This window comes from Rattus rattus, chromosome 9, assembly GCF_011064425.1.
Source record: "Rattus rattus isolate New Zealand chromosome 9, Rrattus_CSIRO_v1, whole genome shotgun sequence".
In the NCBI taxonomy this organism is placed as follows: domain Eukaryota; kingdom Metazoa; phylum Chordata; class Mammalia; order Rodentia; family Muridae; genus Rattus; species Rattus rattus.
In genome coordinates, this window is record NC_046162.1 from 66,043,247 (window position 1) to 66,065,543 (window position 22,297).

Here is a 22,297-nt window from a genome sequence, read left to right on the forward strand (position 1 = left end):
AAGACTCCAATGGGAATCTTGTCCAACCCACACAGGGGGTTCCTATAAAGGGCACAAGCTTCCGAGACCAAAGCACGGGACGGCTCTGCTGCAGGAGAGTTTTCTGTGCCCTGATCCACAGGGAGAGCAAGGCCACAGCCAACCCTGGGATTCACCCTCACTTTTAAAGACTGGACTCCATTCCCCAGTGAGGAAATGGTGGTCTCTCTAGCATGGAAGGAGGGAATGGCCCCCGGCAGCATACAAGCCTACCCTGGCGTGCAATCAATAGTCAAAGGTTGAGGGTCCCAGGGTCTCATTTACTGTCTTAGCTGACAAAGGCAGGAGATGCCTGTGAGGACGACCACGTACCCAGGAACCCATCACTTCAACCAACCTGGTGAAGCTGCTGCTGCAGGGCTCGGCTCTCTGTTACGATGGCAATCTGGGCCTCCAGGTCCCGGTGAACTGACCTGTACCCAAAATTAGGAGAGCCAATCAGCGTGAGGCAGGGCAGGCTGCTCCCTGCCAGGTACAGCCAGAGGCCTGCAGGAAAAGGAAATGTGCAGACAGGAAGTGAGCTCAACATCTGCCAGGTCTTTGCTATACACGATCTCAACCTAGGAGGGGAGCGGCCAACAGGAGCAGCCTGGGGTCGCTGCTGAACCAGGCTCCCTCCTGCCTCTACTGCCAAGGTGCTCAGACCATGAGCTGCAGGGCCATTCTGCTCTCTGCCACTTTACTCTGGCTGTGGCTCACATCCTTGGCTGGCTTCTTTGAGTGAACTTTGGCAATGCTGTCCTTGAGGTCTTCCCTTCCCCAACTGCTTCCTAGTTTCTCTCCAGAGAGGCACCAGCCCCAGCTTTTTCAACTGCCCGAAGCATCTGCTAGCAAAGTGTAGCTCACAGACCAGAGCCTCCATCCCTCCCGGGAGCCCAGAACAAACAGGCAAGTGGGCTCGGCCCGACATAACCAGCACAGGTGGCTGTCACACGGTGGTCGAGGCATTTGGTAGCACCAGGTCTGCCTATATACAGCTGCCCAGCTTTTCTGCATCAGGGTACCTAGGAGTTTGCTCATCTCTCTGTTACCATCTGCACCACATAAAGAAGCATGCGTCCAGTGGGTACCACAGAGGCCGCTATGTCACAGCACACATGAGGACACTTCTATAATGAAGGTCATGGGTTCTAGTGGAATTTTAAGTACTACTAGGTATGCCTGGTAGTACACTAGGTCCCATTCTACACCCTCTTCTACGATCTCAAGCCCCCACAGAACTAGTCCTGAGCATCTATCCTCCCAGGCCTAGCCTAACCTCCACCCTTCCCTTTATAGCCTAAGGAAGCTTATCCAGGAAGCCCAGCCAGCTCCCCGTGGCCCTCCCACCAGATCCTCCATCAACAAGATCTTCAGAGTCCACAAACATGTACAAACATCAGACACAGGGCCTGTGTATAACACACACGCTGCTACAGCAGAGAATGGTTTCCTAACGTCCATACAGAGTTTCAAGAACTCCTTGGCAACAGCTGACAGGGCTGCTGCTCTGCTCACTCCTGCCCTAGAAGGCCTCAGCAAAGCCACCTGTCTGCTCTTCAGCCTCTACTACTCAGTAAGTCAAGAGGCTAGAGGCTGGTGTCCCTTCCCCACCCCATTGCTGGCGGCTCTGCTCTGGGCTGCTCTCCCTACCCAGGGATCCAGGCCATGCTACTCTTGCACACCTCTGGTTCTTCATGTATTTAAGCCTCCCTGTCCTCACCTCAGCTTTCCCACAACATGGAACTAGGACAAAGAAGCTTCCAGACAGGGGTCTTTCCTTCCCACAGCCACTGTGGGCTGCTGTCACTGTACTCAGACTGGGTCTGCTAGGTACGACTTGCCAACCACTTTCCTGATGTTGCTCAAAGAAGGAAGGAAGACATCTTCCATGGGCCAGGCCACTCCCCACATATGAAGAGGAAGATTTTCCCCCAGCACCTACTCCCCTAAAAGCAGCAAAACCCTGAGACACTATGACACTGGTGGGAAGGTGTAACCACTGCTCCTACCATCACCTCCTCATAAGCCTAGGCTGCCCTTCAGGTGCCTGCTTTCACCAAGCCCAGCTCCCAGGCTGACCTTCCTGTGTCCCAGCTCAACCCGGAGCCGTTGTCCTGTGTGTCCACCATTCCAGGAACCAGCAAGAAAAAGACAACGGTCTGGGGACAAAAGGGTGTTTGGGAGAATAGCCGGGGCGGGGCTATTTCTAGCCAAGAGAAATTCTAAAGCACTGAATACCAGAAAGAGCCGGTGACAGGAGCCCACTGCAGCTACAAATGGGCCCAGCACTGACCACAAAACATGGAGCTAGCATGACACCGTGGCTGAGATTAAGAGCCCAGAGATCCCTGTTGCCTGAGGAGGCCCTACCTAGTGTCCCTACAGTCTTGTCCCTCATCAAAATGAAAATACAAGTGTGGGGCTGCGGCTCAGTCAGTTGGTAGTGTGCTGGCCTGGCATGCAGAAGGAGCCTGGGTTCCATCTCGGCGTACAGTTCAGCACTCAGGGGGTGGAGGCGCAAGGATCGATTATCAAAGTCATCCTGACTTTGGGATGCACATGCCAGAGAGCACGCATGAAGCTCAGAGAACAGCTGGATGGAGCTGGTCCTCTCTTCCCACCTCCATGTGGTTCTGGGGCTAGTGCTCAAGGTGCCAGGCTTGCACAGCAAGCACCTTTGCCTTCCGAGTCATCTTACCAAAGCCTACAAAAACCAAGTCTAGGGCCAGCTGAGATATAAAAGACCCTGTCTCAAAAACAGTCCATGAGCACCTGGGCGTGTTGGCTCATACCTGTAATCCCAGTACTCAGGAAGCAGTATTTCATGTTTGAGATTCAAGTTCCAGGCTAGCTGGGGCTAGACCTAATTGGAACAGATGTTCAAAGTCAGATTCACTCAGCTACACCAAGAACACAAGGCCAACCTAGACTGCACAAGACAATGTGCTCGCTCGAGCTCTGTCTGCCTCTGCCTCTCTGTCCCTGCCTTGTGCATGGCACACCTTTGGGTGAACCCAGAGAGAGAGATGAAGCACTGCTGAGAGGTACAGCCCATGTTATGGGCTACGGTCACTGGTGCTGAGTCCACGGGAAGCCTGTGAGGCCAGCACACTAGGAACCTTCCCATTTAGGTTCCGAGTCGGGTGCTTGAAGCACTGGCTGGAACACTGGGGACTCATCTCCCTTCCTTGGTTGGGCTCCAGATGTGCCCAGCAGCCCCCTCTACATGCACCCCCATACCATACACAGGAGGCTCAGAGGGCAGAGGAAGAAGCACATTTCCAGCACAGGGGCTGTAAACCAATCATCAAGTCCCAATTCCTCACCCAAAAGCCTGACCTTTGCACCCAACATCTCCACAATTCCAGGAACTAGTGGCTTAGGGAAGGAAAGAGCACTCTGGGGAGTGGACTGGAGGTAGGGTGGTTTACACTCAAGACAAACTCAGTAGCCCTAAGTACCAGGGAGAGTGGGGAGGCCACTGCAGCTACTGCCATGCCTGGAACACTAGGTGGGTTTGGACTCAAGGCCAAGGACCCCTGCTGTCTCCTGACTCTGGTCTCTTCCCAAAAAAAAAAAAAAAAAAAAGTCACCTTCCCAGGAGTGGTGGCTTATATCTGTGACCCTCGTACTCAGAAGACTAGGGAAGGATTCTTACGAATTCAAAGCTGGTCTGAGCTACAGAATGAGACCCAGTGTCAAAAACAACAAATGAAGTACCTTTCTAGGAACCTTGTACCTCACAAGGGAAGCCTCCAGCTTTCAAACAGGCCCTGGCTGCCCTGTGCTCTGCCCTGGCACAGACTGCACTCCCACTGCACTGAACCACGCACTATCCTGTGTGCCCTGGACAGGCATGGTGTATCTTACTCCCTCTGGTCTTTGTACAGAGAGATCTTCCCTGACCCAGACCCTTACCAGTCTGGATCCCTCTACTTAAGGCTTTTGCCTGCCATGATCTGCACGGGTCCCCCTGATAGCTATGTGCTTCCTGTGAGACAGAAGTCCCTAGAGAGTAGGAGACGCAAACCCCATGCCTTCCATGATCTATGCAAGGCACACGGGTGCCATGTTAATATCGGAATAAAATTACAGTGGTGAAGCTTTCCAAACAAGTAGATTCAATGTTTAAAAGCAAAGCAGGCATCTGGGCTGGGGAGATGGCTCAGTGGTCAAGAGCACTGGCTGCTCTTCCAAAGGACCTGGGTTTGGATGCCAGCATCTACACAACTCTTAACTCTAGTTCCAGGGGATGCAGTGTGCTCTTCTGACTTCTGGGAGCACCAGACACACATACACACATCCAGGCAGGACCCCACAAACGTAAGATAAAATAAATAAACCTAAGAGAGAAAATCAGGAGTTCTGCACACGTAGGCCAGAGTCTTCTCTGAGGAGTTCTCAGACAGATGAACGTCTATGGCCTCCCCCAGCCGCACAGTATTCTGTGAGCTCCAGAGTCTCAGACCCCTCTGACACCAGGAGAGAGAAGACATCACAGCTCTGGTCTCCCCACAGATGAGCGCCAGTTCTTAATTCTGGGGTCAGAGGAACTTAGAAACTTGTGAGGGCTTGGGCTGGAGTCTGTCACCTGAGGTGGTCATATGCACCACCACACCACCACAGCCCTCACTACCCTTCCTGCTGGTTCCAGGGACAGCCACCCCACAGGGAGCCCAGGTGAACAGGGTGGGGCTGCCAGGCTGCCTATCAGCTCACCTCTGGGCGAGATGCCAAGCTGCCTGTCGGGAAGACAATAAAAGTAATGGTATCCTGTCAGTCATTAACAGATTCCACCTGCACAGCCAGAAGATCTCAATCCAAAGATCCCTGGCCACACAAAGGGCTTTGTTAATCTAGAACTCTACATCCAAAAGAAATCAAGTCAATATGTTCAGTCCTTTGTGATCCCCCAAAGTGGAGGGTGGGGACACTGAGCCTACGGCCCAGGGAGGTGGACAAAGCAGCTCAGCGCACGGAGAGCTGAGCACGGGTGTGGTCCCCGCCTAACAGGGCTGCTAGCTCTCACTCAAGGACAGAACAGGGACAAGACTGACAGTCTTGCTCAGGGCAAGAAGTCAAAGTGATGGCCTGATTAACGCCGCAGGCTTCACCACTGGGCAGGCTGAGACACAGCTGACTTCACACTTGGGCCTCACACTCAGGCCTGCTGAAGCTGCCCCCTGGGCACCAAGGTAAGCATGCTGGAGCAACAGATTGTCTGGACTGATACCTTGCCCTAACACCCACGGTCCACGTTCTACCATTGCAGGGGAGGGGGTAAGCCCAGTCATCCACTCTGCTCACAGAGCCTCCTCCCAGGGAGCTCTCCCTGGCTGTGGGCAGCTGATCACTTACACACCTGCCAGGCAAACTGCTGCTCTAAGTCAACACTACGTCATCACCCCATTCTACCAGAGGCACTGTCAAAGTTATGTGTACTAACTTTGCTTCTAGGAGCTACTTCCAAAAAATTCCAAATAAGAACTCAGCAGACAGACTGGAGAGGTGGCTCAGGGGTTAAGAGCACTGACTGCTCTTCCAGAGGTCCTGAGTTCAATTCCCAGCAACCACATGGTGGCTCACAAACATCTGTAATGGGATCCAGTGCCCTCTTCTGGTGTCTGAAAACAGCTACAGTGTACACACATATACATAAAATAAATAAATCTTTTGAAGAAGAAGAGGAGGAGGAGGAAGAGGAGGAGGAGGAAGAAGAGGAGGAGGAAGAGGAGGAAGAAGAGGAGGAGGAGGGAGAGGAGGAGGAAGAGGAGCTAAGCAGACAAACCATATTGCAAAAGAAGTGTCCAAAGCATACATTTTCCACACTGCGTGTTGAGAGACCGGCTATGACGAGTTCCACACTAGGTTGCTTCAGTAGCCAATTGCCATATAATGAGCTTCCCTGCAAGGCAGCAGTGAGTGACCCAGGTCCTGCAGTTTGTGTTAAGGCAGAGCCTCGCTATCTACTCAGGCTAGCCCTGACCCCTACTTTGCCCAGACTGCTAGGGTCACAAAGCTGCACCCAGCTTCCCAGCAAATACCACAGAGAAAACCCTAGCCTCCTAAACCCTGCAAGGAGACCCAGGGCGACTGCTGTCCTTCACCAAAGGCCTTCTGCAGCAGGAGGAGTGAGACCAGTCCAAGCCTGATCTGTAGGAGCATGGGCAAAAGAGCCCTAGTATCAGCTACATGGTAATCAGTTTTCCAGGGACCCAGAATAGACACACACAGGCCTCAGTCCTGTGTCCAGCACAGGCCCTGCAGGAAAGAGAACCCACAAGCACCCCATGTACTGCCTGTTCATCCCATACTCACACAGGCCCTGTATGAGAAGGCTGTGACCCACCATAGATGGCAGCCACTGAGCAGGAAAGAGAAAGGGCAAGGACTCTACCCAGAAGAAGCTGCTTTAAAGGAGCTGTAACGCCAACACGGAGAATCAGAGGGTCAAGGCCATCTGCAGTTACAAGCTCAGATCCATAAAGACCCTACTTCAGAGCCAGAGTCTCAACATCTGCCCCACCTCAGCCCTACCATCTCTGCCTCTCCCCATTTCTTACACAAATTCTAGGATCCAGATGTGAGACTCTCCATGCTTCCCCATTAATCCAACACTCACAGATGGCAGGGCTACACCCACACTAGGGCAGGCTGAGGGAGGGAGAGAGGGAGGGAGGGAGGGAGGAATAGGGGCAAGAGCAGAGAGTCCGGGAAAAGGCAGGGCAGACACACTGGAAAAGCCAGTTGGGTGTAACTGGGGAATCAAAACACACACACACACACACACACACACACACACACACACACACACACACGCAAATTTATCAGTGCAGCTTCAGACAAACACCCAAAGCAGAGGCCAGACATGAGACCAGAGCCTCTCCAGCTGCAATGCTGGTAGAGCCTGAGGCCACAGCGTGTACCTAGAGGAACACGCAGTCTGGCCTCGCTATAGCTAAGCAAGGACCTGTGAATTACAAAGCCTCCCCAAAGCTCTGGCTTCACAAAGCTGCTCAGCTCTTCCCTCCCTGCCCCGCCCTGGAGTTCTGTAGTCATTCCCAGAAGAAACTGGGCCAACCTGAAAAGACTTTCCACACACACCCTATGGCCAGCTCTACCTGCCCTGACCACAAGCTTCACTCAGCCCACACGCTGAGATGAGACTGACAATGGGGCAGTCATTTGTCATTTCCCACACCAACAAAACTGTCTGCCCCGCAAGAATGAGGACTCTAGCACAGGCAGGACCTATGGACAAGCATCCCAACAGAAAGCATGGTCTTAAGGTGAGAAGCCAACATCTCTGAGATGTTCTGTCCTGTTTGGAGGATGGAGCTCAGAGAGAGGGAGAGAGGGAGAGAGGGAGGGAGGGAGGGAGGGAGAGAGGGAAGGAGAGAGAGAGAGACTTGACACACGTGCAAGGCATGCTGGAACGCACCCAGTACCACAGATCACAGATGCAAACAAACAAAGCACGGTGAGCCAGTCTGTAGGAAGGTGCTCGCCACCAAGCCTGCAGAACTCAGTTTGCTTGGTGGAATTCACTTAGTGGCAGGAAAGAACTCGTTTCCACAGCTGCCTGCTAATCTTTACAAGCACGCCATGGCATGTGCACGCTCCATCAACACATACTAATGAATATTTTTAAAAAATAAGTAAAATAAAAATACCAGGTCAAATTCCACATGGAGAACTAGATTCCGCTCTAGAACTGCATGGAGCACTAGATTCCGCTCTAGGACTGCACAGAGAACTAGACTCAGCTCTAGAACTGCAAAGTCCTTCACTGTTCCTTAAAATATGTCCCCACTAGCCGAGCATGGAAAGCAATGCCTTTAACTCCAGTACTCAGGAAGGAGAAGGCAGGTGAGCTCTGTGATTTCCAGGACAGCTTGGCCTACACGGAGAGCTGCAGACCAGCCAGGGTTACATTCTGATCCTGTCTCAAGCAACAACAATAACAAAAGTACCCCCCACTGAAAACACTGGCTTCAGAGAGTAGAAAAAAGTCCCACTTGAGGAGTCAGACATGTCCACAAATCTCAAGAGCCCAATCAGATATGTGCTCGGAGGTCAGGAAGCCAGAAAGAAGAACCCAGGGCTCCCCAGATACTGTCCACACCTCTGCAGATATAGGACCCATACTGGGGTACGATGGGTTCTTCAGTCACCCTGAAGGGTGCACAGGGCAAAGTGGTGCCAGACTCAAGGTTCTCAAACATGTTTCGCCCACACCTCAGAGATGCACACCCGCGAGCCTGCCTCACCTGGGCTAGTCTTGAAAAACACACACCCAGGGTAGACTCTACCATCTCTACCCAGGACTTTGGCTGGACGCACAACACAACTCAGTGGAGGACACCTGCCTAGCATGTGCAAGGCCCTGGGCCCAACTCAGAACCAGAAAGAAAAAATTAAAGTCTGCACGACTTCCTTCCCCTGCGTACGTTAAGGGCTATACACTGAGCATGCAGCTTCCATCTTCTCTGGGGAGAAAAGGCAGAGGCCGGCAAACAGGAGAGAACCCATCAGCATGAGGTAAGGACAGGAGCACGGGGCTGTTCTCCACAAATCAGCATCTGCACTAAGTCCTCTGCACACAGACGGTGTGAGCCGGAGGCAGAAGCCAGCCTTCCAGTTCCTTGTGGTTCCTTTAGCAGATGTTACATGAACATGTTCCCTCACAGCTACCAAGAACTGAAGATTTAATTTACATCAATGGTAAAATTAATGAGTTTGGTCCCCAGAACCAGAGGGAGCGAAAAATCTACCAAATGGTTTCTATTTTTAAAGCTTTGTTCACATAAAGGGAAGTATTCTGCACAACTGAAACCCCTAAACAGGACAAACAGCAAGCCCTACAAAGGCTGCTGTAAGGATAACTCGGCAGGGCTCTCCCCCACTGGTAGACACAAACATCACAGACCTGTGAACCAGCCATGTAGAGCATCCCCATGGGATGGGGGCCCTCGGGCAGCCACCACATACCTTTGGCATGAAAGGTCCAGCCCCTGCGCCAGTATTCCTGGAGCTGGACCCGATCCTGTTGCCCCAGGCTGCACACTTCACTGTAGAACTGTCGCTCAATGTGCACATAGGCAGCTGGGATGGCGCCGGCCACACCCTTAGCCCCAAAGAAGCCGTTCACCTCCGGTGAGGCTAGAAGGATCTGATACTCGGCTCGAGTGCCTAGCACCAGGTCCATGTAGGCCTGTGTCAGGTTGAAGTAGCCAGTGGTGAGGAAGACCTTAGCTCCCCGCTCAGCTTCCGTCAGCAGGGTCTCAGTGACTATCTCATCTATCTGAATCTCAAAGGGCTTCATCTGGATCAGTGGGTAAATCCAGGTGTCCGGTGCTGGTCTGCGATCACCAGCAGCTGCAGCCTCTTCCTGGCTCAGCAGGGAGTCACTGTGAAAGGTCTGTGCATGCAGCATCTGCTGTCGGGTCCTGGCTGAGTGAATAACGTCCATGACCCGTTTGTTAGCTGCTCTGCAGTACGCAGCCCGGTCACCTGCAGAAGACATAAGGAGTAAAAAACCCATGGAGAAGCAGGCGTGGTGGTGCACACCTGTTATCCCAGTACTCTGCAAGTGGAGGCAGGAGGACCAGGAGGTCATCCTCAGCTATACAGAGTCCAGAGTCAGCCTGGGCTACATTAGCCCATCTATGAGACTGTAGGCTCAAGGCACACATCATGTGATTGGTAAGTGCAAATGCCACAAGTTCTCACTGGCAGAACACAGAGTAAGCTCAGGGAGGGAGAGAGGCAGCAGCCAGGAAGGGCCTGCCCACAGGACCTATGCAAGGAGCCGTGGTAGGGTGTGACACAGGTGATTCAGATAAGAAAAACTCAAAATCAGGGAGTGGGATGGCACAGCGGGGCTAAGGTGACCTCCAGGTTTCACACTGTGTACTTCAGTAAGAAAACTTATTTGAATAAAAGACAGTGTCTGGGACAGGTATGGTGGCACCTATTACAACGTTGATATATGAGAGAACAAGGTCAAGGCCAACCTGAGCTATTCGAGACCCCATCTCAAAGGAAATTATTTAAAAATAGAAAAAAGAAAGAAAGAAAATGAGGATGAATTAAGAAAAAGTTTGTTCTCAGAAAGAACAAAGAAAAAGCATGCAGCACAGAATGGCCACCCAGGGAAGCCTGAGGCAGGCTCTGCAGGAACATGTGGGCAAGGCCCATGCTGCAGACAGACACAAGGGGGAAAGACAACTACATGTCTATCACATGACATGCCTTGCTCAGCTGTCCCTAAATACAGCCATTCCCCACTAATCACGCCTGGCCTGACACAGTATACCAGGCTAAAGCCTTACTTCAAGGCTCAGATAGCTTATATTTTAATCTTGGAGACCAAAAGAAAATCTAAGGATACCCACAGGCAAAGAAATTTTCTACAAATTGTGTAATTGAGGCACTTCAGTGCACAGTGGTAACCACTAAAACTTCCCTGGGGCAGACCTAGCTGGGCAGACCTGGGCCCCTGGCACTGATACGAGGAGCTTTGGTCCTAAAGGCCAGCCTTACCCTTTCCCCAAGTTGTCCCGAAGCTGTGGGACTGCTGCATACCCAGCGGCAATGCTGTGAGGCCAGAAGCCAGAACCACAGGGATCACAGGCATGCGAGTGCCCAGAGACGCTGGGCAAGGGTTTGCCTACAGCACAGCCAAGCTCCCCAACCCCACTGTCCAGGCAGGAGCCCACAGACCTCAATGGGGCTGCTGTGACAGGAGATTTAGGGAAGAGGCCAAGTTGGGAAGGCAGTCACTCGGCAGGCTGCTTCCTGTAAGAACAGAGCAGTCTCCCAGCCCACCCATCCAACGTGCAGGACCCAAACCCAAACTCCCCCCTTCCCAGGCTGGCTCTCAGTTACAGAGCCAGTAAGTCACACATCTGCCAGGCCTCTGAAACAAATAATTAACACCTCACACTTTCCTACTCCTGAGACTGGGACAGGGAGCACCAGAAGGCAGCAGACACTTCATGGGGTCCTACCTTTGTAAGGGTGCACCATCCCATCCACCACCTCCACTGTGTCATCACCCTGCAACTGCAAGGACACATCCCCCACAGCATCCACCAGCTCCGTGAAGAAGTCTGCGATCTCAGCGCAGTCTTGCAAGAACACATAGCGGTCCTGGCGGTTGGTGAAGTACGAGTCACTCAGGTTTGCACTAGAAAGAAGAAGAATCAGATGAAGACGCAGCCAAGACCCGTGTGGCCTCATGAGCCAAGCCTCAGGGTTAAGAGGATGAGGAATGACAATCCCGTGATGGGATGAAACCAGAGCTAGCACTGAGCATGTGCAGGACACTAGCCAGGATCACACAGAGTAGCAGGAGGAACAGAGATTCAGAGAAATGGTGCAGAGGCTCAGTACAGCAGTCAGTGCCAGTACTAAACGGTGGCTGGTGGTCTTGCAATCAGCCTTTGAGAGGAGGAGCTGCAGAAAAGGTGAACGCCATCTACAGCCAGCCCAGCAGCTGCTCCAAGGACTTAGGGGGCAGACTGGCCTTGCTCCTTGAGCTGGACTCCCACAGCTAGAGAACACCAGACAGAGTGCTCACCCACTCAAGATGACGTTGTTGTCAAAGAGGTACACCTTGATGTGCTGGAGGCCGATGGTCTCATTGAAGCGCTCAGGGATGAGGAGTCGGAGGAGTCCTCGGAGGTTTGGCGTATGGAAGAGGGAAACGCGCACGTGCTCTGGAAACCTCTGCAGGAGTGGGAGCAGCATAGTGCGAGAGTTCTTCCTACCTGAGTGTGATGGCAGAGCAAACACCAGTAACTCATTCCTACCAGGAAAGACAGGTGTCCTGACTGCCAGACAGACCAAGTCCCTGGGAGCCTCCTCACTTTACCTGGGGCATGGTCTAACCAGCCACATCAATGGTGCTGCTTCTGAGGAGCTGCTCACACTTGAAGGAAGGACTGCTAGCTGCTCATTCTCGCTAGCTCGCCCTCCTCCTGCTAACTCCTGGGTGCCACTTCTGCTGTGCCCTGTCCTCTTGCCCTAGCTCTGGAAGAAGACATATCAGACTGAGCCAGACTGAGCACACTGACCTAGATCTAGTCCAGAGCCTACAGCAGTCACTTAGACACTATGGCCTGAGTCTCAGGGAGGAAGCAGACGGCCTCCCTGAGAGGAAACAGGTGGCCTCGGAACTTGGCCTGAGGCACCAGGGACCCCCATATAAAGCCTTAAAATAAAGCAAGCCCAAAGGAAGCAGGGCCAGGAGTCAGACCGAGTAGCCAGACTCAGGCAAGCTCTTTTTCTGCTTACACTGGTCAGAGCTGAACTATAGACAGACAAGGGGCTGCGGCAAAAGGAATGAGGACTGGGACAAGCAGGCAGCTCTGTTGTCCTCAAGCGACAGTAGAGAGAGGAAGTGCAAAGCACCTACCTCTTGAGCCCCTGGTGAAGTCCAGGAGAATGGAGACCTTGAGGTCGGAAGGAAACTTCGCTTGTAGTGACTTTTCTAGAGAACTTTCCAGACAATCCACCTACAAGGAAAAAACAATCAAAAGAACATGTGAGACCAAAGAGCTGTGTGTGCACCTAAGGAATGAGTCAGCTCACTCCCCTATCTAGAGACTTGAGAGAACCGCTCTACACAAACTGTCAGCTCCCACCACGCTCCCTCTCCAGCCTGGATGCCAGCAGGGCAGAGGTATACTGTGCTCGACCGCCTGGGTCTCAGGTCTCTAAAACACTGACTGTCACATCTCCACAAACATTCTCCAGATACAGCAGAGCCCTCCTCCCCTACAAGAGGTACTAGGTGAGTGTCTGCTGAAGGGTGCAGCCTGCCCACTGGCCTTCCCCTATGGTTTGGACACTGTACCCCTCTCCCATGAGACTGATAAGCTTCCTGACTGGCAGCAGACAAGATGACTGGAAAAGAGAGGGTGACGTGGAGCGAGTCAAGTCTCCTAACCCCGCTCCACACACCAGTGCCTCCATCCTTCCCAGCTCCTACACAGGCTCCACAGTGAATCCAGGAAGAACGATCACCACAGGCATATTCCTTCCATCCCTCCAAGGAAAAGAGTGCCCAGAGGCAGGACAGATAAGCCATACTCACAAGCCCCAACGTGCATCCTGCCTGCCACGGGCCACTCTACAGCCAGCAAGCATCCTTGGACACATCAAGTGGCTCTGGTTCCTCCCAGCCCTGTCTTCCTTACCAAAAGAGACAGCTATGGCATGCCAGTCAGCTCAGGCAGAACAAGGCTGGCCCCAGTGCCAGCCTCAGCAAACCGAGCAGTAGCCCGCCAGCTCTAACTGCATTTGGGTTCTTCTGCCTAGGGAACAGTCTGAAAATGTTTTTCTGAAAAGGTCATGAATTAAATATTTTAGGTTTTGTGAGCCAGAGATGGTCTCTGTCAGGATGACTCAGTTGTGCAGCCGTCACAGGAGGGTGAATGTGGCCACGCCCACTACTGCTGTACAGACCCAGGAGGGTGAATGTGGCCACACCCACTATAGCTGTACTGACAGGTAAAACATCATGCACCTTATGTAACTCAAACTCTTTAGTTTTCTTTCAATCTCTTCAAAATGCAGGCGCCATTTTTTTTTTTTTTTTTTTTTTTTTTTGAGCTGGGGACCCAACCCAGGGCCCAGCAACTCTACCACTGAGCTAAATCCCAACCCGGGCACCATTCTTCTGAGACTACACAAAAGCAGGCTGTGGGGGGCTGGAGAGATGGCTCAGTGGTTAAGAGCATTGACTGCTCTTCCCGAGGTCCTGAGTTCAAATCCCAGCAACCACATGGTGGCTCACAACCATCTGTAATGAGATCTGATGCCCTCTTTCTGGTGTGTCTGAAGACAGCTACAGTGTACTCACATATAATAAATTATTTTTTTTAAATGCCCATCTATGGAAAAAAATTTAAAAAAAAAAAAAAAAAGCAGGCTGTGGACCTGCTGTGGTCCCTGGGTTATGGCCAAGTGGAGCAGCCCAGGGAGTCCTGTAAGGGGAGGGGAGGTGCTGACTAGCACCTAACTGGGCCTCCTACACTGTCTTCACACACTGACACACCTACATCCAGAGGCCAGAAAGGCATGTGGAGTCAGCTGTAACATTGTGAAGCTGGATCCAGCTGCAGCTGGGACCATCTGCCCCTAAGCCTTACCAGTTCCTGTTCCAAAGGTCCTGTCCCCAAGTAAAGGGATGCCATCACAACTCGCCTCTTGGCTATTTTTATCTGCCCCTGGAAAGAGGAGAAACAATCCTGAGTTACATCCATCATTCTCTTAGTCCACTTGGAGGCAAACCACACTCTAAGCTGAATGGCTCTACATCCTCATAGCAGCCCACAATACACAGCAACTTCTCAAAGGCAGATCAACAACCCTAATTCAAAACATTCATTCTGCAAAACAAGGTACAGTTTAATTGGACAACAAATGAAACTTAAGCACTAATGGGTGAAAGGGGTCTGGGGGGTGTGTGTGTGTGTGTGTGTGTGTGTGTGTGAGAGAGAGAGAGTGTAAGTGTGTGTGAGTGTAAGTGTGTGTACCTATGTGTGTATGTGAGTGTGTGCGTGTGCGTGCATGCATGTGTTATGTATTTACGTATGCAGATGCATGCTTGTATAAGTGCTGGTCACATAAACGTGTGCAGACATGCAGACGGGAATAAATAACTACCGTGGGGTATCCCACCATATGTCTTGTTTATTTCTGAGATAGGGTGTCAATAGCCCGGAACTCATCAAATAGGCTGGCCGGCCAGCATGCCCTAGTAGTCCAATGGCCCCTGCATGCCAGTACTGGGGTGAAGAGTACACACAACCCAGCCTAGCCTTTTCCCACAGAGCTGGGATGGGACTCAACGAGATTCACGATTGTGAGGCAAGCACTTTACCAGTTGAGCACTCTCTCCAACCCCAGGATGAAAGACATCTTTGGACCCTGAGAAGAACTCACCCTACGTGCTGCTAAGAGAGCATACACACAACCTCACCTACAAATCCCACAAAGATGCACACATGCACATCCACGTCCAATGAACAGAGCATGAAGACTCCTCCCAGAGGTACTGACCTCTATAGGTCTGGCAGGAAGGGAAGTGCGTACACTGCGCCTGTACCTGACCAGCTGTATGTAATCAAGCAGGATGCACACGCACACGCATGCACATACACATACCCCCACACACACAAAGACAACTGATACATCCCAAGTTGTCTCAAGAGCCAGTATCTCTAGGCTCTGCTCCCACACAGGAGAATAAAGGACCCCCATCTCCAAAGCTCTAGGCAGCCCACAGCCCAGAGATGGCAGTCAAGCACACAGTGAGCAGTCATGCACACATATCACACCAGCTCTGGGGAGACAAGATCAGTTCACACTGAGTAAGGGGCCAGACCTGGCAACATAAGACTCAGTCTCCAAAAACTAAAGTTAATTCCAAAGGACACAGGAGACCATAGTTAGAAGAGGGAGCCAAGCGGCACAGCTCAGATCTGCAACTTAAGAAGGGTATCATCCCAGCTACATTCCACACAGAAGTTGGGCATCTTGACTAGACAAATGCCCGAGCACAGCCCTGGGAAATGCCTAGGCACAGGAGAAGAGCCAACAGCACAGCCCACTGCCTCCTTTCTTTTACCATCTATTAAAACACAGTCTGCAGACATGAAGGCGAAGAGAAATCAACAGGCAGAGCCAGTCATCAGTTGAGTCCTAGCCACCAAAGTGTACATGGCTGCCCAGTGCAGGGCCCCAGTCAACCCCTGCATAAGGAAGGCAGGACCAGCCGGAGGTCACTGGGGTAAGCGTCTATCATAGGAAGACACACAGGGCCTCGGGTGTCTTGCCTCTTATCTTCTCAGCCCTGAGCTGGGCCCCTGCTGCTTCCTGGACTCCTCAGCTTCACCAGTGTGGGCAGGTGCAGAGCCTGGCCTGGCCTGGCCTCCTGACAGAAGAGCACCGTGTGACAACAGTCTGTGCTGTCACCCACTACGTGGGATAACCTGTTTCTCCAAGTCACAGAAAACAGAAGCAGAGAGCACATTGCGAGAGCATCCTCACAAACAATGAAGAAGAGGACAGAGAAGCAGGGTGTGAGCAGAGCAAGGGCCCCATGGGCAGTGGCCCACACAGAGCACGAACCAAGTTTAGCCTGCCCGTGGGCACACACAAAAGAATGAACCAGGCAGAAATGGAGCCAAGTGTGGATCAACACAGGCAGAGGATGAGAGAAGAGAAACAGCAGGCTTTCCACTCTCTACAGAGAGGAGTCTCTCCACCTATGTCTACTACTGTTTCCTAGCACCCTGCTAGCCACCCTTCGCAGCAATCTCCATTCTAGAACCACTGCTAATACGAATTCAAAGTTCACACAGTTAAGATTAGTGAGTGCTGAATGACTTCATTCTAGTCCAGGTATTGTGAACTGCAAACAGACCCCACTCAAGAGAAGGGAAGCTACACACTACAGACAGACGCCAAGACCCAGGCCACAGAGTACAAGTATCCTGCTATGAAGACACACCTCAGATCCTACCTCAGATCTCCCCATGGAGCTGGCACCTGGGGCAGGGGTCCTCAGGCATGGCCCTGTCGTCTTTACAGAAAAGGACTAGGTCTCAGTGTCTAAGCTGGTCCTCATTCCTCCAAGCTCTGAGACACTAGCTACCCAGGGAGGATTCTGCTTGGAGCTCAACCCAACCACAGATGAAGGTGACAGCAAGAGCCACAGGCTAAGCAGAGTTACACTAGAAGTGTCTACAACAGGGTGTCAGGACCCACCGCACCCTGAAACCCCCATGCCCCCAAGCAACTTACCTTCATGAGCTCGAAGAACTCTGCAGGGGAAGACAGCACCCTTACATGAGAGCTGGAGACTCCAAATTCTGGGACCAGGTTTCTGATCCACTGGAACCGGTGCACACCCTCGGGACATAGGCAGCAAGGTGGGGAGGTGACCTGAGGAACAGTTGGTGACAGCAAGGGAGCCAGTAACAGCCATGGTGACCTGGTTATGGAAACATGCAAATGAGTTACATTTTTCAAATACCCCTGGGGACTGACCACCTATGTGGGGACAGAGTGTTGGCTGTTTCAGATTTTTTTCCATATAATTTAAGCCCTTCTTCCTCCTAGCACCTTGAAGTGGTCAGTGCTGCACAACCAAAGTGGCAACACCTATACACGAACCCAACCAAAATCGTGCCCAGTAACTCCCAACCAAGAGCAGCCACAGAAAGCTCACCAAAGCTCCTGCCTGGTTCAATCTGTCCCTCGGACACAAATCCACCTCAGAAATATCCAGCTTACTGATGGGATATCTCCAGGACTTACTGACTGGTCAGATAGGGCCCAGAGACCCCCAAATAACACAGGCTATTACTGCTCTATTCTTAGTTGTCCCCCTAGCTACATAACAAGACCCTTCCACTGAAGACACAAGACCTTTGGTTGTGGACATAGAGAGATCCATCTACAACTATCCCGAAAACGTCCTCCCTCCTGGATGGCTGTACAGAGCTGAAAGGTGCTCCACAATGGTCTTACCCAGCAGTGACCCCCGCAGGCTACTACAATGGCCTGTCAGGCAAAATGTGCCCACAGTGCCACTATGGCATGAAGGTTTTGGGGGTAACCTTCTGTTCAGATATGAGGCCTATTCCACAGACAGGAAGGCATTCACAGTACTGTAAATCTGATCAAAGGAAAGCCATAGGCCCTAAGGGAACCTATTACTGGGTTTTTGTTGTAGTTGTTTTGTTTTTCCTACCTAGACATGTTAAACTGTCTCCTACATATCTACTGTGACATCCATGGTTTGTTCTCAGTCTTGTCTAGAGAAACCTTTCTGTAGTGGCTGGGTTAGTGCAGACTCATAACTGACCGGAGAGCTGAGAGAATGCTGAGTGGACATCTGCATCAACCCCAGCAAGGCTCCAAGAACATCCAGGAAGAGCCCAGTAAGGATGTTAAGAGCTGGTGGGTGGGGAGGAACGCTGTGAAATGCTGTCTTTGGGGCATGACAGGCTGCTGCACTGGGAACTCACAGCAGCTATGGTTACCAGCACAGGATCAAGCCAACAAGATCAGGCAACATTCCAGCACGCAGCACTAGGGACTCAGTGGGTTGCATTAAAAAAGGGAGAAGGGGGAGATCTCCGGAGGGCTAGAGCTACAGTGGCCCAGCAGGTGAGGCTCCTGCTGCTGCAACAGAGAGCAGAGCTTGATTCCCAGCACATTGGGCAGCTCACAACGCCTGCACCTCCACTTCCAGGGATCCAAAGCGCTCTTCTGCCCACTGCAGGCACGCACACAGGTAGCTGCAGGGGGAACTTACGCACACAGGCTAGGGGGAAGGGAGGGTATGAAGATCCCTCTGGGGAAAAGACAGGAGCAAACATTACAGAAAGAGAAGAAAATACCAAAGAACAAAGAAAAGATACACTTGTTTAAAACCCTTTCAATTTTCCTGGTTAACAAGGTTAACCTAGAAGAAACTCATGACTCACAGACAGGGCTTCTGTTAGAGGACCTAAAAAAATTAAAGCGTCTTGTGTTGGTTTCTCTTTACAACTCAGATTTGGGGAGAAAGCACACAGTGCACACTGGGGAAGAGACCTTTCTTACAAGGTGCTGGCCTTGACAAGGAGGGACCCTTGGCTTTCAGACACACATCCTTTCCAGGGCCCCACCAACACCAACCTGACTGTACAAAGCAGCACCCCAGGAAACCCTCAGTATGTCCTGCTGATCTATGTCCTTGTTGTCCTGAACACCCAAACCCCACACAAACCACCCTAAAGCCCAGGCTGCAAACTGCAGCAGGAAGACCTCAGTGTGTGACTGCAGAGGGTTCTGGGCAGCGTGTCCTCAGCACCCTAGGGCTCAATGAGGATTCCAGGAAGATGATTTCACTGCTTGTTCCATGCTTCAGCAATGAATCTCCCCAGGGCTTCAGGCTGCAGGGATGCCAGATGGCCCCCAGCTGCACTTCCCAGAAAGCCCACTGGCCTGTCATGGCCAACTCACTGCCAAGAAAACTTTAGTCAACGGCGCGGAAGATGCTGGCTCTCTGGGTCCTGGGAAGGCGGCAACAGGCCTAGGCCACCTATGCTGAGGTGTAAACAGTGTCCCCTCAGCAGGCGCTGGCTTGTAAATTAAAGTCCTTAGTGTGAACAACAGAGTGCTGCCTCCATGCCCCACACACCGGCCAGGCTTAGCGGGAAGGAAAACTAGGAGACAACAGGAAAACCTTGCAGCCGACACGAGGCCCCAGTGGGTACAGTTCCAAGATTCCTGATACAGTCTGTGTCCAGCTGCGCACCTCCACCTCACAGAGCTTATGGGGGAGCACTAGGGGTCTGCCTGCCCATTTCATGCCACATTCCCAATCCCACACAGCCACCATGTGGGCAAAGGGATACCAACCAGCTCACAGAGAGGAAGATGAGGAAACACCATTCACACCAAGCAATCCACAACAGGGCCAGAGTTCCTGGGAGCTTAACTCAAGCCATCACATGACTACCTACACACTGTGGAGACAGACACAGAGCAGAGCAGGCATCATCTGCCTCACATGCCTGGGATCACAGAGATCAAAGGAAATGATAAAAGTGATTAGACAAATGTCAATATATATGGTCAGAGGAGAGAAGGGCAGGTGGGGCCTGGAGCTACTGGAAGGCTTTTGGCAGCCAAGCCTGAAGAATCTTAAAAACCAGAAAAATTCAAACTGTACTCAGAAGAAACAAGGTGGACAAGGTGAATCCTGAGCAACGGAACTTTCTAGAAGCCAGTCCAGTGACTAGTGTGCACCCATACTCACATCCTACAAGGTACCAGGGCAGACCTAAACAACCACCATGACAGGCAGTGGCTGCAGGGGTGACAACTTTGAGCAGGTCGCTCCCCTACCAGGGAGCTCACCAGGGCCTCGGTCCAAAAGTTGCGCAGGCTTCTCTGTACTGGCTTCCTGTTTAATCTGTGCACTGACAGGTTTATTTTTATGAGCAAAATGGAGCTGTAAGCCAATTAGGGTTTCCCGATTCACTGTGGAGGAGCCCCAGAATGGCTCTCACACATTCAAAGGGGAATGCGCTAGCAAAGACAGCGAGCATAAAGGACCCCACAGCACACACAGGAGACCCATTGGGGCTGGTGCAAGGTACACAGCAGCCTGGCCTGCTAGAAGGACAGAATCGTGGAGACTGGCTCCTGGCTTCTCATCAATACAACTCCTGCAGGTTGAGACTGACTGTCCCAGAAAAAAGCTTATCCCCACACCAGCATAGCCCCACAGGACAGGAATCCACAAGTAATTCCCCTGGGCCAGGAGCTTTACTAAGAAACCACGTGTCCTGGGTAAAGGCCCTTGCTGCCAAGCTGGACAACCAGAGTTCAATAGCCTAGAACTCACATGACAGAAGGAAAGAACTGACCGTAGCAAGTCGGTGGCTTTACACAGAGAAAGACACACACACACACACACACACACACACACACACACAGACAGAGAGAGACAGAAGAAGAGAGAGAGAGAGAGAGAGAGAGAGAGAGAGAAGGATTTTTTTTAAAGAAAAAAAAGACGGAGCTGGAGAGATGGCTCAGTGGTTAAGAGCACTGATAGCTCTTCCAGAGGTCCTGAGTTCAATTCCCAACAACCACATGGTGGCTCACAACCATCTGTAATGGGATGCTCTCTTCTGAAGTGTTAGAAGACCAACTACAGTGTACTCACATATAAATTAAAAAAAAAAAAAACGTTTAAAAAAACCCCAAGTGTCCACTGGAAAACAGCCTGAGAGCCTGAGGCAGAGGCCCGTCATCCTCACACTCAGGGACCAAGGCACTGCTCATGCACAATTTCCACATCCATCTAGTTCCCCTAAGTCATCTCTTCCTAGATACCATCTGGCACCCAGTTCTGATTACAGGAGAAAGAAGTAGTGCGAACAGACAGGCAGGCCTGTAGGACCTGCAGCTCTGAAGGCCCCTCCTTTCCCTTGGAATGTCCAGGAGTACAGAGAACAGGGCCTGCAGGCCAGTGGTCCTCCCATCCGGCACTCAAGGCCTAAGAGCACCCATTCCGGGGTCTCTCAGTATATGAGGCCAACAGCACAAAGCCATCCTCAGCCTGCAGCCTGAGGACCAGGACAGTGTCTTCTCATAATTAGCTGCTCAGGCCACACCCAAAGGATACCTGACTCTGGGTGAAAGTTCAGCCAATAGACTTAAGGCTTCCTGTAGCTGTTGCAGACAAATTCCCTGAACTCAGGAATGACTGGAAACTCTACTGGCAGAGTCCTGTGGAGGGAGCCCCATGAATGTGAAAGCTGGGGAGTGGGTCAAGCAGAGAAATAGACTTCTTCCCACCATCCCAAGGATTGACCACCCCAGCGCACACCATGTAAATTCTTCTCTGGACCCCTGGATGGATGGCAAAGTCAGCCTAGTGTACAGGCAAGACAGTATCAACACTCCTCCCCAACATCAACTGGGCTCAGAATAGCCAAACTGCCACCCCACAGAAAGCCACGCCCTTGTGTGGAACAGCAGAATTACTCATCTCACCAGTGTTTTGGGGCTCCCTGCACCTGTGGAAAGACACCGACTTGCCTGTGGGTGGGCCACGCTGAGACCCAGCCCAGCTCCCCTATTCTCAGCAGAGAGACAAACCCAGAAGCACACCAGGACAGTAGGGCTAAGATTCCTTCCCAGGGGGTAGGCCCGACAAGCACCAAAGCTCACTCTGGATGAGTAAATGAATTTAGTAGCTTCCTGACAGAGTACAGGGGATGGGTCAGTACTGTAGCATATGTGCACCCCACAAAAAGGCCACACCGGAAGCACATGAGGAAAGCCCCCTTTCTGCAGTCTTCCCTAGACTATATACCCTACCCCCACTCCAAGATCATGTGCTGTAAGCAGCGTGTATACAGCAGGTGTTATAGAGAGACTATTTACTCAGACCCTCTATGAGGGGTGTGGAGACAAGTCCAGTGTAGATCTCTTTTCAAGTCCACTCAGCTGAATGACCAAGGTGACAGTTGTTTGGCTCTGGTGATACAAACTGTAGGTCAACCTGCTCGGCTTTGGACAGAATGCTGTGAAACTGAAAGACTGCCTGCCCTGACCTACCAGAGAACCCGCAATGGCCAGGAATGCTGTGTCCAGCACAGCACATGGGCCTCAGGGTTTATTCCCTCTGGGAAACAGAGTTCCTGGCACAGACTGACAGGATCCCAGTCAAATCTGTCCAAATGTTCTCTCAACG

The 22,297-nt window shown here is 51.8% G+C and overlaps 1 protein-coding gene across 1 annotated transcript in view; it reads right to left on the reverse strand.

Moving 5' to 3' along the window:
- Pgs1 (phosphatidylglycerophosphate synthase 1) overlaps positions 1-22,297 on the reverse strand; it is a 35,669-nt gene that overhangs the window by 7,979 nt on the left and 5,393 nt on the right. Inside the window, exons 2-8 of the mRNA XM_032912055.1 lie at positions 16,840-17,029; positions 14,181-14,258; positions 12,443-12,542; positions 11,606-11,795; positions 11,034-11,212; positions 9,013-9,534; positions 377-525 (exon numbers count right to left, since the gene is read on the reverse strand). Coding sequence (XP_032767946.1) covers positions 377-525; positions 9,013-9,534; positions 11,034-11,212; positions 11,606-11,795; positions 12,443-12,542; positions 14,181-14,258; positions 16,840-17,029 — 1,408 coding nt within the window. The remainder of the gene's footprint in view (positions 1-376; positions 526-9,012; positions 9,535-11,033; positions 11,213-11,605; positions 11,796-12,442; positions 12,543-14,180; positions 14,259-16,839; positions 17,030-22,297) is intronic.